We start from the raw sequence: 17,451 nt of genomic DNA on the forward strand, positions 1-17,451 counted from the left end.
TAAAGCCAGATGTAGAACAAAGTTGGAATAAATACCAAATTTAGGCCTGTGCACATAAGTGGTAATCCTTGAAGCCTTCCCTGAGTTGCAGCTCATCCTTAGGGGGGACAACTTCCATAACAAATTTACTCTGGCATTTTTCACATTAATAATGAACATTTTCGTTGGCTTTTTTTTTTTTTTTCCCCCAATATGAGGTTTAGTAAAATTAACCCCCAAAATGTGTTTAGTCTGGCATAAGTTCTGGGTTATTTTTTTGCAATAAAGAGTTTTTCTGGGATTGATTGAATACTAAGAACACCATGGGAATATCAGTAGAGCCTGTCTGAATTTTTCCTTCCTGCTCTAGCCCGTAGAAGGCAGAAGTGGTCTGTGGATCCACGAAATAGCGCTTGGAGTAAAGATGAATCTAAATTTGGCCAGAAGATGCTGGAAAAGATGGGCTGGTCCAAAGGAAAGGTATGATCTAAAGGAGAATTGTCTGGCTGAAGGGCGAAAGACTGCCAGGGGATTCTCGATCTCGATGTTTAAAATGACCATGTTCTATTTGATTTATTCTCTGAAGTGCACAAAGAATTTGAGCAATGTTAAATATCTACAGTTTGTTACAAAGGTGCTTTCTTGCTTGGGCCTGTCCTGTTTTTCTCCCTTCCTTTGACTTTGCACCTAAGTAAGGGCAGGCATTGACCCATGAAATTTAGGTGATGGGTAAAGGCTTTTCAGTTGCCTTTACACACCTCAGTCCTCTCCCTGGCTTTTGGTACTGTTCTGAGCAACTCCAGGACCTGCTCTGATCTGTCACCTATTTTTAAAGATTACTTCCGATCTGTTCCTTGAATGACCAAAGTGCAGTGTTATGTGAGGTGTATTCCTTCCCACCTCCAGCCTGTACCTGTGGGGTGAGGTGACTGGTTTCTGGGGCTAAGATTAATATCTAGGTCGGTGCAGACAGCTACAGGCTTCCCAGCTGCCCCTTAAAAGCAGTTTAACTGCCACAAAGGTGCCTCAGGAAAGCTGAGATTTTGGCCTGCACATCAGTGTGTTTAATGCACACAAAACCCCCATGATACTAATTCTCCTAGATTTTCTCTCCCAGCCTTTTTAAAAAGGGATAAAATTAGGTTCATTCTTAATTTTGTGAATGCATTAAAACTTAGCAAGAAAATAAGCATGCTCATGGCTTTCTCAGTATAACCTGCTGTTGCCTCAGTTGTCTTACATTTAGCACATGTAAATCTGGCTTCTAGCTACCTCTCATTTGAACAAACAGCAGTACCTGATTCAAAGGCTGGTAAGTCAAGGAACTGGCATCAGTTTCACTGGGCTTTAGACCAGCCTCTTAAGAGCATGGAGTTAGAGCACTGTCTTTTAATGTAAATTGCATGCATAGGCGTTTCATGTGTGTAAGATTAAAACAGATATGTAAACCAGAGTAGAAAACGATGCTGTTAAATGCCCTGAATGTATTTTAGGCCATAAGCTTCTCTGACCACAAATAACACCTTTGCTGTTATGAACACTGTGTCAGGGTGTTAGAGGAAGGGCTCATGTTTTCTCTTCTGTCTGTCCCCTCCCAGTCTTCTTCACAACGATAAGTTTCCTACTTGAGCTGCCGGATCTTCCTTTACAAGTTATAGCTGCACAAGAAGGATTCATGCCTCCATTCCACTACAAACTTAGACAAATGGAACTTAAGCTTGATCATATTGATGGGCAAAAGCCCATCTGTGCAGTGAAATTAAGCTGCTTACACTGGTCCTGTTATTAGTTGTATTGGAATTGGGTCACAGCAGGATGTGCAGCCAAGTATCCTGCTTGCTTCCATACTTTTTCGTTAGCAGAAGTTTCAAGGTAAATTCTCCTCCCCACTGACCAAATAAGCTCTACTGGTTTTGTAACAGCAACAGCCTTTTTCAACTATGCCTCCTTCCTCCAAATATTAGATATGCCCGGGATTGATCCACAGGGCTTCTCTCCACTGCTCCAACACATACATGTTTATTATAGCCAAACACATAGCTGATGATTTGTTACTGGTGGCAGATTAGGGAAGAAGTGGGTAGTAGATACCAGGAATAAAGTTTTAAACCAAATGCTTTGTCTTTTTATCTTTTTGGGGTTCCTTCCCTCTTTGCCCCCCTTCCCTCCCCCCCCCCCACTGTATAGTTAAGAACAATAATACTGGGCCTGAAGATTGCTTCCCAGATTTGAGTGATGATGGTTTTTAGGATAGACAAACCCAACATTTGTTTGCTCCAATATCTTCATCAATTAATGAGTGTGAATGAGATAGAAGAAGTGTTTAATGTTCTGCTGGCTCCAGCCTGATCCTCTCCCCCACTTTCCTCCTGTATAGCTTCGTTCTGTATTGCATGTTGTATGTGGCATCTGTCTTACAGCCCATTACACAGCTGCTTTCCCTATGACGGAGGCATTTTTCGTGAGAGGCAAGTTCTTTTTATGTAGTATCTTGTTTTAAAATTGTAAACACTATGGACTTGCCTAGGAATGTCAGGTGGCTTCCTGATTAATCACCCAGCTGCTTAATGTTGTTGCTATTTTAGTGTTTGTAATACTTTGCTGGAGGCTTAAGTAGTAAATTAAAAAAACGTAATATCTCATGTGTGCTAATGCCTGTGAATGAATTCAGTTACAGGCAAGCAAATAAATAGCAAGTTGAGATTTCTTGCTGTATTTCATTGCAAACTACCTTACAGATCAAAAGCTTTAATTGCTGCTATAAAATCCTTACACTTTTATGCTTAAATCCTCCTTAGGGTCTTGGGGCTCAAGAACAAGGAAATACAGAACATATCAAGGTTCAAGTGAAAAACAACACTCTGGGGTTAGGAGCAACCATCAATTATGAGGTGAGCACTAGAGCCAGGTAAGGAAATGGCTCCCATTTCAGCTAAAGCACAATCTTTGTAACAGGATATTTGTGAAATCGGTTGTCACATCTGGTGGCAGCATGTACCTATGCCAGTGTCTCTGCAGAAACTCTTGACCTGGAGTTTCTGCTTTTTTGGGTGTTCTAGGAGCAAGTACCTGCTTGGAAATGTTACAGTGAATTCTGCAGGCCAGCTGTTCCAAGATTTTTTTTGCTTCCTAGCAAATCACTGAAATACTTGCCTTTTCTTTATGTCTTCTGCCCCGCTTCATGCCTTCTGTTCCTCTTCCTGATACAGTCACCTTTCTGACTGGAGTTCAGGTACATAGGTAGAGCAGAACATGGTCCTAAACGTGCCTGTCTCGTAATCAACATCTCAAATCACTTTGCTGGAAAAAATCACAGTGCTGTTTCCTGCCTGCTTTTGATAACATCTTGCAATGATAGGAGACACACAGAGCCAACAGTAGCTCAGTACTAAGAACTTACAAACACAACCCTTACGATTACTACTCTTTAGAGTGACTGTAGCGAGCACCTGTGTTGCTTCTGAGGGTCCCTTCCACTGAACAGCATTGAGTATCTACAATTAAGTTACTTCTTAGAGTGCAGTCTTAATACTTGGTTTAGCAAAACTTTTGTTAGTTCTGAAGACTTTTGCCTTGTATTCATGTGGGTGATATTTACAGGACAACTGGATTGCTCATCAGGATGACTTCAACCAGCTTCTGGCTGAACTGAATGATTGCCATAGACAGGGTGAAACAGGTAGGTTCGTGCTTTGCTCAGTCAGATGCTGGAAGCTTAGCAGAGTTTCCATGCTCTGTCTTAAAGGCTAGCTGAGGCCCAATACTTTGGGGTGGTGATAGTCTTGCTGAGGTTGGCAACTCCCCCTTCTTCCCTGAAATCAGTGGGAGCTGAAGGACATGTCATCCATTACCATGCTGAAGTTTATATGTTGATCTCAATGGGTCAGTTTTGCTCTCAGTCAGGTCTCTATTAAAGGCTTTTGTTGGGGAAAGCAGACTTAAAATTTTAAACTTGTTTATTTTATCCAGGGCCACAACATGTGGGATCTTTTGCTGGGAAGTTCTACTGTAGCACTTGCCTCTTTATACAGCAGCCAGAGGCAGTGCAAAAGCTCACAATGCACTCACTCGCCATTGCAATGTGTTTGCCTTCCTTTTATTAATGAACTGTCATACCTGGCTTCCAGGCTCTGGTGATTTCTTAAATACCTACTTTTCCTGTCCTCAGAGAGCTGCTTCTTAGCTTTTGACTCAGAGTTATGCGTCTGTTTTGAGTGTGGTACAATGTGATTTTTGTCACCCTGATGTAGAGCACACAAGTGGGGGAAACTACACAAATTTCCTGAAAGGGCTATTTATAAGTCTTTTAATTTTTAAAAGCTTTGTTCAGTTAGACTTCGGTTTGTAAAAATGAAGTTGTGCACAACTGGTGGGTGCAGCCTTACAGAATTGTGCACATTAAATGGTTTATTATCTCTCCTTTAGTTAGACTCAAGTTTAAACTCTGATCATATATGTAAACAACTGTGTGTGGAGTGTTGTTAAATCAAGGGCTTCTGCTTGGACAGAGCAGTCTATCCATGTGCTACTAGTGGCGGAATTGCCAGCCTAGAGAGTCTAGCAACTGTTGATTCATTCACTCTTAACGTTTGAGCACAGAAGGTTTTCTAGGAGAGGGGAGGCAGAAAAAGGAGGAAGAAAATCAGTTAGCAAGAAGGATCAAACTTGGTTTCTAATCCTAGACACCTATGATTAAAATTCTGAACCTGATGCTTTTAAACCACTTTAAAATTGCTGTGTATATTATCCTTGTGCATTGGAGCCCTGACCATGGTCTTGAGGTCCACACAGTGCTAGGTCCTGTAGTTGAAGTCCTCAAGAGGTAGAATAGCGTTTCATAAGGAAATTCCAGAAGTTCCTTTCTACCTTTATAGCTAAATCCTACCCAAGTTCCAACTTGAGCCATGGAAAGATCAGTTAGGTGTAACTGGTGGGAAACCTGCAAACTGATGAGTGGAGAGCTGAAATGACTTGCCCAAGGACAATGAGTCAGCACAGAGGCAGGTTCATTGAGCAAGGCTGTCTTGTTCCTAAATCTGTGCAGTATTCCCTGGGTCATTTCTACTGATGCAGAATGGCCCCTGACAACTGTATTTCTCCCTGGTTTACTCAGTTAATATTCCTTCATCATTTTAGGACCTGGGAAAAGAGTTTTCAATCAGAGGACAATTTTGGGTGCACATCGAAAATCCCTGGCCAGAGTCACGTTTAGTGATTTGCAGACTGTAGGCATTGCTCTGAAACTTGTTTTTTTGGCAATTGTTTAAGCTGGCAAAATTCATCCAGATAGCTCTGCCCGCAGCTGTGCTACAGGATCAAATGTTACATTATTGGCCATCATCCAGTTTCAAGTTGCATTAAAAGTCAGCTGAAAAACTTCATTGTTCTTAAATAACTGGTGTAGTTGCCAGAGTTGGATTGCAATTAGGGATCGGGAAGGAAGGGCTCTGTGGTGGTTAGTATGCCAACATTCGAATACCCTTGGTGCATAGTTTTAGCTTCCTTTTCTTTCTTCTTTTTTTCCTAGCTGATTACCTAGTGAAGAGTTTTGATTCCTGGCTCTTTTGCTGGACTACTAAGTAGTGATGACTATGTCCCTTTCCTGTTTGTAAAATGGGGCGACGTGCTGTTCATGGCTGTAATATGCTTTGGAATATTCATCTGCATCAAATTTACTACAGAAATGACACTTGGCTTTTTGCTATGACTAAATTGCTTTAAAAAGCACATGGATACTCCTGCAGTGCTTGTTCAGGATTTGCCAGTTACTGGAAGACAGAGGGATGTACCTACCTGGCCATTGCAAGTGCCGGCACGTTCCAGGAGTGAAATTCCTCCCTGAAGTCACAAGGCGGTGCTGCTGTGCCTTTTGCTGCAAGAATAAAGAGGAGGAGGAAGCTCTGTGGAAATCCTTTGCTGTGGAATGTTCCGTCTGTACAAGTGAATCAGAGAGCAGGCTTAAATAAGTGCCTCATCTCTGGTCAGAGTAGTTTAGTTGTGATGCATACTTTCCCCACAGACCCTATTTATAGAGGATTTTCAAATTGACTGCAGACTCTTACCTAAAACTGGGTTTGCTAGTCCTTTGTCTTCTTAAGGCTGGAAGAGTAGATCTCAAAGTGCTTTCTGGTAATCAGCTCTCTCACTGCAGGCTGTGGGTTTCATTTGCCTTGTCACTGCCTACCAAACAGTGGAGTGCTGTAATTCTAATGTCGGAAAAGCTTGGTCTGCAGAACTTTTAGGGGTGGGATCATATGAAAAAGGTGACTCACCTTGGCCCTCAAGGTATGGGTTGATTTCCCTATCATCCCAGTTGTCACTGGGGGAGGAAAAAACCATCTCACCAGAGTAGCCTTTTCTAGAGTTACAGAGTTACATAATCCTATGGTGATTACTAATAAAGTAGTTATTAACCAGAAAGCAGGTTACTTGCTTCTGAGAACTTCTTGTAAATTGACAGGCTCTGTGGATTCAAAGAGTACATCTGTACCAGTAAAATGACCTGCCACAGCACAGGAACTTGATATCTTTACTGTTAAATAGTCAAATTAATCCTTTACGTGGTTTTGACCTGCACAAGCTAACATTCTCCCAGATGACTGCTGAGTGAATTTGGGACTCAGCCAACCCGGAGACCATCCCAGTGGACAGTTTAGATGCAGCCCCTTTTCTGCAAGTTAGGAAAATTAAATCGTATGGATGTGGCAAATTGTTCTAGCTGGCCTCAGGGACAGAAAAGCTCTGCCACACTTTAATTTTGTTACACAGATGTATCAAACTGTGTCCAGAAAGAGACACTTTGTATAGCGTTAGAAGTGAAAGGACTATGTTGGTGGGTTTTTTTCCCCCTTTCTATCCAGTCAGGTTCAGTATTTTATTTTATCCCATTTCTTACATCTTTCTCAGACTGTGGCACTGTAGATATTTTGTAAACAAACAGCACAATAAACTCTGACTTACTATTCTTTTCTTACTTTAGAAATGAATTTGCCTTTGACCTGGAGTACCTGGATCTGCCTTTTCAAATTACATTAGATTGGAAATGGGAAGGGGATGTGACAAAAAGAAAAAATCAAGCAGTAACATGTCTTGGACAAAAATTACCATAGTTCCTTCAGTAATACGTTGTGATATGTTGAGACTTGATTTAGAGAGAGAAACTTAAATATACTGATGTTTGGTGGTTAGAATGTCTCTGATAGGATTGGGACCTGTTTGGTTTTTTTTAGAGTCCTCAGTGAATAATCAGAAGAAGACATTCAGTCTGGAAGAAAAATCCAAATCTTCCAAGAAACGTGTCCATTATATGAAGTTTGCAAAAGGTAAGGGGAGTTCCATTGTTTCATGAGCTCTAGCCAAGATCAGGAGAAAAAAATGTGTTAAGGTGATCTGTTGCCTTCTGGGGTTTAAATTTGGCAAGTGAAATCTTAGTTTAGAAATGCTGCCTACAGCAACTTACTTAAAGTTATAATATGTTGTTCCTCAATTTTGGACAATTTTGAGTGGCTTTAAGCTGACACTGTTGAATAAACCAGTTTCTGTCTGAAGGAATCATCAGCTGAATAAAGGAACAGTAAATACTCTTGAGTGATTTGTGTGTGGGCAGGGAATGGGAAGGGGAGGCAAAGGTGATAAGAGTTACTTGAGCGTCTGCACGGTACTATCCTCTGCAATCTCTAGTAACTCCTGCTAAGAGATCACATGGATAAAATCAGTGGTCAGATTAAAGCTGAGTGCAGGAAGAGGGAAAACCCTCTTACATCTACCAGTTACTTTATGGCTAAATTAGGACAGTAGTTGGTGGCCACAAAAACTGTATCAAGAACTTGTGGAGTTTTGCAATTTCTTTCTTAGAGTGATTACATTATTTCAGCTATCCCTCATTTTGGCTCTTGACAGTTGTTCAGTCCCTTCCTCTATTTCTTTAGTGGTTGCCTTCCCCTTTCACATATCCATGTGCATATAGTGTGCGTATATATATTTCATGTGTGTATGGGATTGGATTGTTTTCCACTAATGGCTAATTTATTGAACTTAAGGCTCTGTATATTGGTTTCAGATAGCAAATGCCTCTGCTAAAGCAAAAGTAATTGATGTCTGCATGGAGGCAGAATTCTGATATTGGGATTTGGTATTTTTGAATAAATAATTTGGCCTTGAAGTCAACATGTTAACATGACCCATTCACTTTATGACATTTAACAATTGAATTGGTTCAGGGCTTGCAAATACAGAGGCCATGGCCCATTTGAGGTAGTAGCAAAAAGGATTTATTTTGATTTTGATTTAACCTTTTACTAAAAATATAGGAAAAAAGTGTCTTTTGAGCCAGTAGAATGTGGAGGAGGTGTTCATATTAACAGTATCCCTCATTTGTTTGGCTGCAGTGTTTCTATAAGGTAGGCCCCTGTTTGATTGTGTTATACCCTCTGTGGTCTAAAACAGGGAAATTTTCCTTTTTCAGGGAAAGAGGAAAAGTTATTTGAGAAAGGCCAATGTTGTTGTGGCCCTTGTTGTTAAAGTCCGATCCTGCTTCCTTTTAGACTAAACAAGACAAGCTTACACAAAAGCGGGAGCAGCGACAGCAGAAAATGCATCTTCCGTTTTCGGTGCTGTTTTGTAGCCGCACTGCTGGAGGAACACAGTCCCCACACATAGCCTTAGCAGCCGTGCTCATGTCTGGGAAAGACACACCAATATGAGGTTAAGACAGTAATTTCAATTGCTTTTCTAGTAGCTGTTCCACTGTAATGCTGAAAAAGGTTTGAACTGTCAGCTAAGTTGATTTTGTTTTAGAGAATGCAAAAAGAGGAGGGGGATGCGTTCAAGGAGGGAAGGCATGGAAAGAAAGCACTGGGTAAGAGGAGAAGCAGAATGATTGGAAGTGTTATGTTGCAAGCCTTGACCAAGGTAAAACTGAAAACAGCCACCACTCTTCACCCAGCTTGCTTGGGTAAGGATGTCCAAGGGCTGGGCAGTGAGGCATCAGAAAGTTGTGTAGTACTTTCTTGTCTAGGTTGATACGTCTGCTTACCCTTTGTGGGCAGTTATGGATCCTAGAAGAAGAAATAGGTGGAAATAGTCAGGTTATCTTTTTAATTTGTCTATTGCAAGTGCTTAGATTCATTTTGAGGTCAGTGGTTTTGGAATCAGAAAATCAAGTGGAGTAAGACCCCAGTAGACTCCTGAGACGTTGGTCTGTCTGGGCTAATTTTGTTTCTTTAACTTTTACTGACTGTTATATTTTTTAAGACTTTTCTGATATAAGTTGTGGGCAACTCAATGTAAAGGTTTTTGCACTCTGGAATCAGCTAGACTTTTGCCCATATCTCAGAATATCACATCACAACCTTTTTCTTCCCCTGCCATGCTCCATATCTGATATTCAGCTGCCCACACAACAGTCAGATGGGAGTAATGGTCCTACTGGAATGCAGAGAAATTTTTACTTCACCCTTGAAATTGTTTTAAGTTTGAATAAACCAGTGTGTTGCAGAGATGGAGGTTTTTCTTTTCAGAAGCAGTTTCATGAATCAAAGTCTCCACTGAGTAAAGGTGAATGTTTTTTTTCACTATGGAGGAGCTATAACTCTGTCAGAGATGGGGAATTCTCGTGACAATCTGAAGATGTGCAGTTTCTCCTTGAACTTTTCTCATGTGTAGGAGGTTACAACTCTTCTTTCCCTTTAGCATAGTGCAGGCTGCTTCCTCATCTTGCTATACCAATTGCAGCTTCAAGTCAGGGGAAACAAGCTGTGGTTAAAGGTTTCCATGTGGACATACACCAGCAGGTCATGGTTGTCTTCTCACCAACCTTTCTCCTTACACACACAGACACACACACACATTTCCTGTTGTATGTGGGAGTCATGGTCAGCCTTCATTTAGTGTCTTTAACGTTCTCCCCTTGATATTTGTTCCCTTCCAAAAAGAATTTCTACCTCAGTGGGTCACAGTTTGTGTTATCAAAATGTACCTGTAATCACCAGATGTAAGGTTGTGAGATTTTCTTCTTCCTCTTACCCCTTTCAGGTAAGGATCTGTCTTCGCGCAGTGAAGATGATCTGTCCTGCATATTTGGGAAGCGACAGAGGAATTTGAAGGGACAGGTAAACAAGAGGCTTCATCTTTCTCGTTTCCTTCTGTATTATTCCTCATTATAAAACCGTATTTAAATGTCTTTCTGCTGATGAGATCACCACATGGCCATTAAAAGCAAGGAGTCATCTGCCGGTAAAATTGCTGTTGTTTCTATGTGAAGGCTGCAGTTGGAGGGCTGTGATCTGAACCGTTAGGAAATGAGTGAATTTAATACATCACTTTGTGAATTATTATGATACAACTTCTTTTGAGTTAGGAAACTTGAGTGTTTAAATTTTACACTTGTTATGCAGTGTACATGGCAAAGTACATAAATTTTGCTTGATCTGAAAGATCCATAAATATCCAAAGTAAAATCTGACATTCAGTAGCAGCTGGCCAATCTCAGCAAACTATCCTTATTTCACAACAATTTGGAAAGGCTGAGCAGCTGCAAACAAAAGATTCGAAGATGGCTTGAACACTGATAAATATTTAATGAGGAGACCATTTCCCCAACATTGTGTAATGAGACCAAGGTTTGTGCTAGCATTTATTTTCCTTTATTTATGTATTCATTAGCATTTTTGCACTTGCAGAGAATAGGCTTTGTATTTCAAGCAATGTGGATGCCCTATCCCTGGAAATGTTCGAGCCAGGTTGGACAGGGCTTTGATGAGCAACCTTGTCTAGTGGAAGGTGTCCCTGTCTGTGGCAAGGGGGGTTGGAACTAGATGAGCTTTAAGATCCCTTCCAAACCAAACCTTTCTATGATGATTCTTATTGGTATATGAAATAGCAGATTTATGTTGTGACATGGCTAACATATCCAGAAAAATGGTTTGGAAAAAATAACATCTAGAAAAGCACAAATGCATGTGTTGCAAGAATTGCCCTATTGTTCCAGAGTTCTGTGTTGTCTCTTGTCGGGAGGGAAAGATGCGGCGTGAAATACAGAATCAGTGGACATTTCTGAATGTCTGTGTTTGACACCTTGCTCTTTGTACAGTGCTCTTGAAATTCTGTAACTTCACAGTAGGCCACTGTGAACTTTGGGAGGAGTAGAGGAAGAATGTGCTGAGAGATCCTGGGTAGTAGTGAAGTGGGTGGCTCTGTAAATGCCAGGCAGAATGACAAGGGAGCTTGTTAAGAACAAATAGCAACCCACTGGGGATTCTTCCCTGGATAAAACTCTTACTATAAAATAAATAGTACTTCAGTGGGGTGTTTTGAATTGAACAGTTTGAAGGATTTGGTCTTGCTGTTATCCCATATAGCGTTATAATTTCAGTGAATCTGTCGTAGATTTTTAAGTTATTGATAGCTTTATTGGTGACAGAGAAAAATGTCAAGTGTGTTTTCTGAGTACTGTTCTCTATAAACTGCGAAAATACTGTTGCAGCTGATTAAACCAGGAAGTTAGAAGAAAACTTAAGAACTGTCCTGTCTTGTCTGCCACTGCGAAAAACAGTATAACCTTTTGTCACAGGACACATGGTTTGGTTTGAAAGGCAGGAGCTTCGGAGTAGACCATCAGTCATAGCAGAACCCATCTTAGCTTATTGCTGTCTTGAAATAAGCATTTGAGGACTTCAAGTCCATGAGAGTTGTCAGAGGTCTCAAATGCTGTAGGCAAGCTTGCACCATCAGAGCCCCTTCGATTAACACTTCTAATCACTTGAATATGCCATGGATCTACTTCTTGACTCCTTTGCTGTTAGATCACTATGAAGCAAGACAAACTGGGATTTAATGCAAATCAACAGTGCTATGGTTAAGGGAGCAGATTTTGCCCACCCATGAGTTGTTCCAAATAGTTGGTTTTGATTCCCCTTAAAGTCCCACATCTTTTGAAACTAAAAAGATAAGTTTGGAAAGTGCTGTTGCTTCTCCTGGGACCTTACCCTGTAGAGTATTTGTTCTTTTGTTGATAGACACTGCGGATCACATGCATTTATGGCTGCTTATGAAGGCTGTGTATGTTTGTGCGTGTTTCTCCTAATCCCTTGACTGATGCAGTGGTTAGCTGATCGCTACTGTGCAGATTTCCATTTTCCCCTCACTGAACTAACGGTTCAGGGTTCTGGCAAAAAGTCATAGACTGTTCCTTGTTAAGCACCCACATCTCCACATGCAAATACAGGCAGGAGGTAATGTAATTTGGAGCTGTACTGTCCTCTTCTGCCTACCGTCTGCTGCTAGGCAGCAACAGGGAGAGAAAGCCAGAGGCAGCACAATTGCTTCCCCCACCTCCTTTTCTTCACGGATCAGAGATCTGTGGAGTTTGCACAGAACAAAATGCATTGCTCAGGCTCTCCAGCTCTGAGCAATTTCGTTTCATCGCACCCATGAACTCTCATGATCTTTTTCCATCACGTTCCAGAGCCTGGTCCTTAAGGTGGCACAAATGGAACCACTCTGTGAGGATTTGCACTCCTGTTCTCTGTGTGTGTTTGCATTTTGGTTTGAAATCCCTAGGCTCTGGGCAGTTCCCTGATGTGGCAGAGAGTGCACTAGTGGAGCAGGAAAGCGCTGTCATTCCACTGGAAGTGAGTTGATCATTTCTGTTCCTGTGTAGAGATAATGTAGGAAGAGTCCTGGTGTCCATCAGAGCCCTGTGGTATGACTTCAGGCTCTGGAAGGCTGCAGTCCCTTTTCGTTGGAGCTTCTGCAGCCGTTAGTAGCAGTTGTATGCTGCTGACCCTGTTCAAAGTAGATGAGGACAGTTGTCATACTTATGTAGGTGCTGGAACTTCTATTGTCACTCTGATTGCAGGTTCCCAGCTGTAAGAGGTATAGTTTGAGAAACATTCAGTATGGATTTGATTTGGATGGCTTATCTTGGAGTAGAGTTGTCATTCCACTCGACCTTTTGACAAAAATATTCACCATAATTCTTTTTCCCATATTTCTAGTTGTTTCAGTCCAGGATCAGGACCATCTTGGGTGTAACTTCATGGAATAACTTCATAAAATCATGTGATTACTGATATGGGAGGAGACCTGGAGGTCTTTGTATCAGTCACCCTGCTCAGAGCAGGATCAGCTATGTCAGGTTGCCTCAGGACCTTGTCCAACTGAGTTTTGACTATCTCCCTTCCTTAAGGCCTCCAATTTAAGCCTGAGACAAAGCCCAGTATGGATGAAAGAGATCACTTAAGGAGCAGAAGATGGGAATATTCTGGAATAACAAAATGCTTATGCGGTAAATGGGCTGAATTAGGTGGTCATTTGTGGTTCTGTAGGTATCAAAGACATGATGAAAGTTATGTGAAGGTTTAAGGATGTATGCTTCTGATGGCATTATGGATAGGCTTTTCATCTTGAATGTGTTACAGAGCTTTTCTTATGGCTAAGAGCTGTTGTACCCACAACCTTTGAGCTTTTCTATTTCTGCAAATAGCCTAAGGTGCAGTATATCCTCGTAGTGATGTTACATAGATGCTCATCAGCAGTGTCATTGTATTAGGTCTGGCTGGTTGGCTGATGTTTTACCAGACAGTTCTTAAAGATTAGGAAAAGAGGATGAGGGGGGAAACAAAATCCGAAAAACTCCATCTGTGCTTGTGGTCAAATGGGAACTAGTGGAAGGGCTCAAGTCTGAGTGAATTGGTCTCTGGACCAGGGAGATAATCCTGGCTCTTCTGAAGTGCTTGTCAAAAATACGTCACCTCTGAACTGCTGCTGTGATAAATGGTATCTCAACAAATCAGTATGTCACAGAGATGCTGTTCCAATTAGTCGTGTTCAGTCTTTTCTAGTATGATCATTAGCAATCATTTGATGATCTTGTCCTGTGTAGTCCTTTTGTCCTGGCTTAATCTGAGCTGTCTTAACTGTAAAGCTGATCTCAGACTCACTTTGTAACTGTCTCAGTAACCTAGGACTGATCTGGCTAATGGATCTTTTCTCTTCTTTCACACTGACACTACTGCAGTAAGTGGAGATGTTGAAATTTGGATTATCTACTTTATCAAAGGAAGAGGGAGTTGGCTAGAGGATTGTAAAGATTGCAAAAGAGTGGAATTGCAAAGGATATGGAAGGAAATGCTCTTTGCTCCTAAGGGTTGAAAGCAGTTTCTCTAGAACTACTAAGACCGAGATTCTAGTTAAAGCTGTTGTTTTGATGGTTCTGGGATATGTGTTACTAATCATAGGCGCTTGCAGCCTTTAATTCTCCTGAATGTTAAACCTAACGGGACTTTTAAAATTATTATTAATTTTGCTAATCTTGTGTCCAGCTACAGCCTCCTTACTAAACTGTACAGGGACCTTTGTTTAAAAAATAATGAATAAATAAAAACAAGTAAAAAGAAAGAGCAGGGAGAGAAAACAATGGCTGGTCTTGAGATTGGGCCTAAATTGAAAACGTCTGCAGTTTTTCCCAGGGAGAGTAAGTGATCGAAAATATTGAATTGTAATTATGATGCTCTCTGGAGACCTTCAGTGAGGACCTGTTTTGCAGGGTAAGATCTGCCAGACTTTTTTCGCCCCTGCTTTCCCTCTGATTTTCTCACTTGCTTATGAGCACTTGGGAGCTGGGGAGACAGAAAAACAAATTCCATTAGTTCCTATCTGGTTGAACTTCCTGGAACCCCCACTATTTTTTTTGCTTCTCAGAATTTCCTTCCTCCATCCAGCTGTGTTTCCTGATGAAGCCTTATCACTGGAGAAAATGCTCCTGAGTGAGACTGAGGATTTGGGAATGAGTTACAGACAGTCCCAACTTGGTTGCTGAACAACATGATTCTGGCACTGATTTCACTTTGGGGGCTGGGAGAGTAGTTCTGATTTGCTTGTGCATTTGTAATAACTCTGTTTCAGATGCGTAGAAAACTGAATGTTTTGCATCCATCTCACTTCCGTGTCTCAGGCCATTTGATGAGTAATCTGCTTCCTCCAAATTTTTGTAACTTGGACGTAAACCTGCGTATGTTCCCTTAAACCACCTAATCCAAGTAGCCCGAAAGTCTCAAGTTTGTGGTGATTTCTTCCATGTTAGTCATTAGAAATGTAATTATCCACCCTGTTGCTTGTTCACGTACTTTTTTTTTCTTAATCAGGAAATTGTCTTCTGACACATTTTGCAGAACTTCCTCGACTGACTTATATTTCCCAGCACTTATCAGAAAAGCATGTTGGCTAATCTTATGGGACATAACTGAAAATCCATTAAAGTCTGGCTCTGCCATGGGCTTACTGAAGCTATGGGTAAACTGAAATAATTCCCTATGCCTCAACTCTGCAAAATACCAGTCATGATACTGATGTTTGTGGGGTTTCACCATTGTGACTTTTCGGCAAGTTGCAAGTTAGTCTGCTGGGTTTTTTTACCTGTGACAAAAGTCTGTTGCAGAGGTAGCATATAAATTAATTTGCTGTTCCTTTTTTCCAGCAATGTCAGGGAACAAAAAGCTGCAGAAAGGAAAAATTAGTTAAAAATTAACTTAGGTTTGTTTCACTGTTCTGCTTTGGAGACCACAGCTAGCATGAGGTATTTGGGACTGAGAAGAACAGAAAAAGGACATCAAAAACCTGGAGAAAGTCCAGAAAGATTTAGTGTAAAATGGGTGACAGGGTTAGAGGGCATGTCCTAGAAGGAGAGAGTGGAGGAACTGGATACATTCATCTCAGAGAAAAAGGCAGAAAAAGATGACCTCTCTGCCTATAAATATCTGGGGGTCAGGGAGGGAGGAACAGAGGAAGGGAAGGGATAGTAATCAGAGTAGGCAAAAGCCAAGAATGGTACTGGGGGTGAGAACTTCAATTAGAAAAAGGAAGACACAAGCTTACTCTTCAACAGGCTTCCTTGCAGTGATGTCAGCAGGGCAGTAGAAGTCTCCTAAGGGAAATCCCAGCTCCTTAGTAAGTGATGCCAAGAAAAAAAGTTGAATTTAACACTTTTAGGCCCGCTGGAATGGGCACAGATGAATTGGTTTAGGTAAAACATCTCCTAACAAGTCATTCTGTGACTGGCTCCAGCTCTGAAGCTTGGTTTCCTGTGGTTGTGTTGTCCTTGGATTCTGTGTGACTAAAGGAGATGAGCTCATGCTGAAATCCCTGTCCATGTGCACTCTGATCTGTTGGCCTTCTCTGTCCAGCTGCCTGTTTGCATGAAATATGTGAGAGTCTTGATATCTTTGAAATACCTTGAGCTTCTTCTAGGTTGGATTTAAAAGTTACTGGAGTGAAAAGAAGTGCATGATGTACACAAATGTCTGGGCAGAATGACCATGGAAACTTTGCTTCCTTTGCTTCCTTAAGAAATTGGAGTAAAAATGTAATTGCTCTCAGTGTGTTCCGGAGGAAGACAGTAGGAAAACACTGAGATAGTGTCTTTAACATATTTCCTTCTTTTTTTATTATATGTTTATTGTCAGAAAGAAAAAATGCATTTTAAGGGCAAGTTAATTTATATGCTACTTCTGCAACAGACTTTTGTCACAGGTAAAGAAACCCAACAGACTACACTTGCAACTTGCCCAGAAGTCACAATGGTGAAACCCCACAAACATCAGTATCATGACTGGTATTATTTTATAATCAGAGATTTGGAGATAAAATTCAGAACTGCACAGTGCTTATTCCTATGTGACTTGACTATTTCAGCACAGAACTGTGTAATGTGTTTCATGCCATTGGGAAGAGTGGATATAACGCTTTGCCAAGAACCAAGGCAAATGAAAACATAGGTAACAAAAGGTAGGATGGGGCTTTGAGCAACCTGGTCAAGTGGAAGGTGTCCTTTCCTGTAACAGAGAGAGGTTGGAACTAGATGAGCTTTAAGGGCCCTTCCAACCGAAACCATTCTGGAAGGCACAGGTGCTCAAACAGATGAATTCACTGTCTTCAAAGATGGGAAAGATGTATGAAGCCAAACCCTTCCTAGAGATATATGCCTCTTCAGTGATCGTAGGGGACATCTAAGCGAGGTACATCCTGTCCAAGAATGAATATTCTGAATATATTCTGTTTCAGTGTAAAGCATTCCTGTAGGCATATGATTACTGCTTAACCCTCTTGACCTATTCAGTTCTTGTCAAGGCTGTATTTTTTAAATACTCTTTTGAATGTTGGTTAATGGAAGGAGGCAGGCGACCTAGCAGAATAATCTGCAAAGCAACATAATGGTGCTTTTACATGTTTGATATCCTCAGGAACCTGCTTCTGATTAGAAAGTTTTCTGTCAGCCTCTTGTTCACTGCTACTTTGACGAGCATGTCTTATTACAGAGTTTTAGTGTCAATATGTAGAAAATGGTAACACTCCACTTAGTGGCTTAGTTCTCTTTGACTTGGATGGGAGCTCACTGTGTTCTGCAGAATCGGTGTGGCAGGAAATCATGAGGTTTTGTCTGTTTTGCTTTTTCTTCTTGACCAAAAAGCCCCAAAG

General features: G+C 41.1%; 1 protein-coding gene across 1 annotated transcript in view; it reads left to right on the forward strand.

Annotated features, from left to right (window-relative positions):
* PINX1 (PIN2 (TERF1) interacting telomerase inhibitor 1) overlaps positions 1–17,451 on the forward strand; it is a gene marked incomplete at both ends in the record, with an annotated part of 56,023 nt that overhangs the window by 332 nt on the left and 38,240 nt on the right. The window contains 5 exons of the mRNA XM_080615953.1: positions 350–459; positions 2,778–2,870; positions 3,580–3,658; positions 7,209–7,301; positions 10,012–10,088. Of these exons, the coding sequence (XP_080472079.1) occupies positions 350–459; positions 2,778–2,870; positions 3,580–3,658; positions 7,209–7,301; positions 10,012–10,088 (452 nt within the window). The remainder of the gene's footprint in view (positions 1–349; positions 460–2,777; positions 2,871–3,579; positions 3,659–7,208; positions 7,302–10,011; positions 10,089–17,451) is intronic.

The sequence above is a fragment of the Psittacula echo genome (genome assembly GCF_963264785.1).
Source record: "Psittacula echo genome assembly, chromosome: 4".
In the NCBI taxonomy this organism is placed as follows: Eukaryota; Metazoa; Chordata; class Aves; order Psittaciformes; family Psittacidae; genus Psittacula; species Psittacula echo.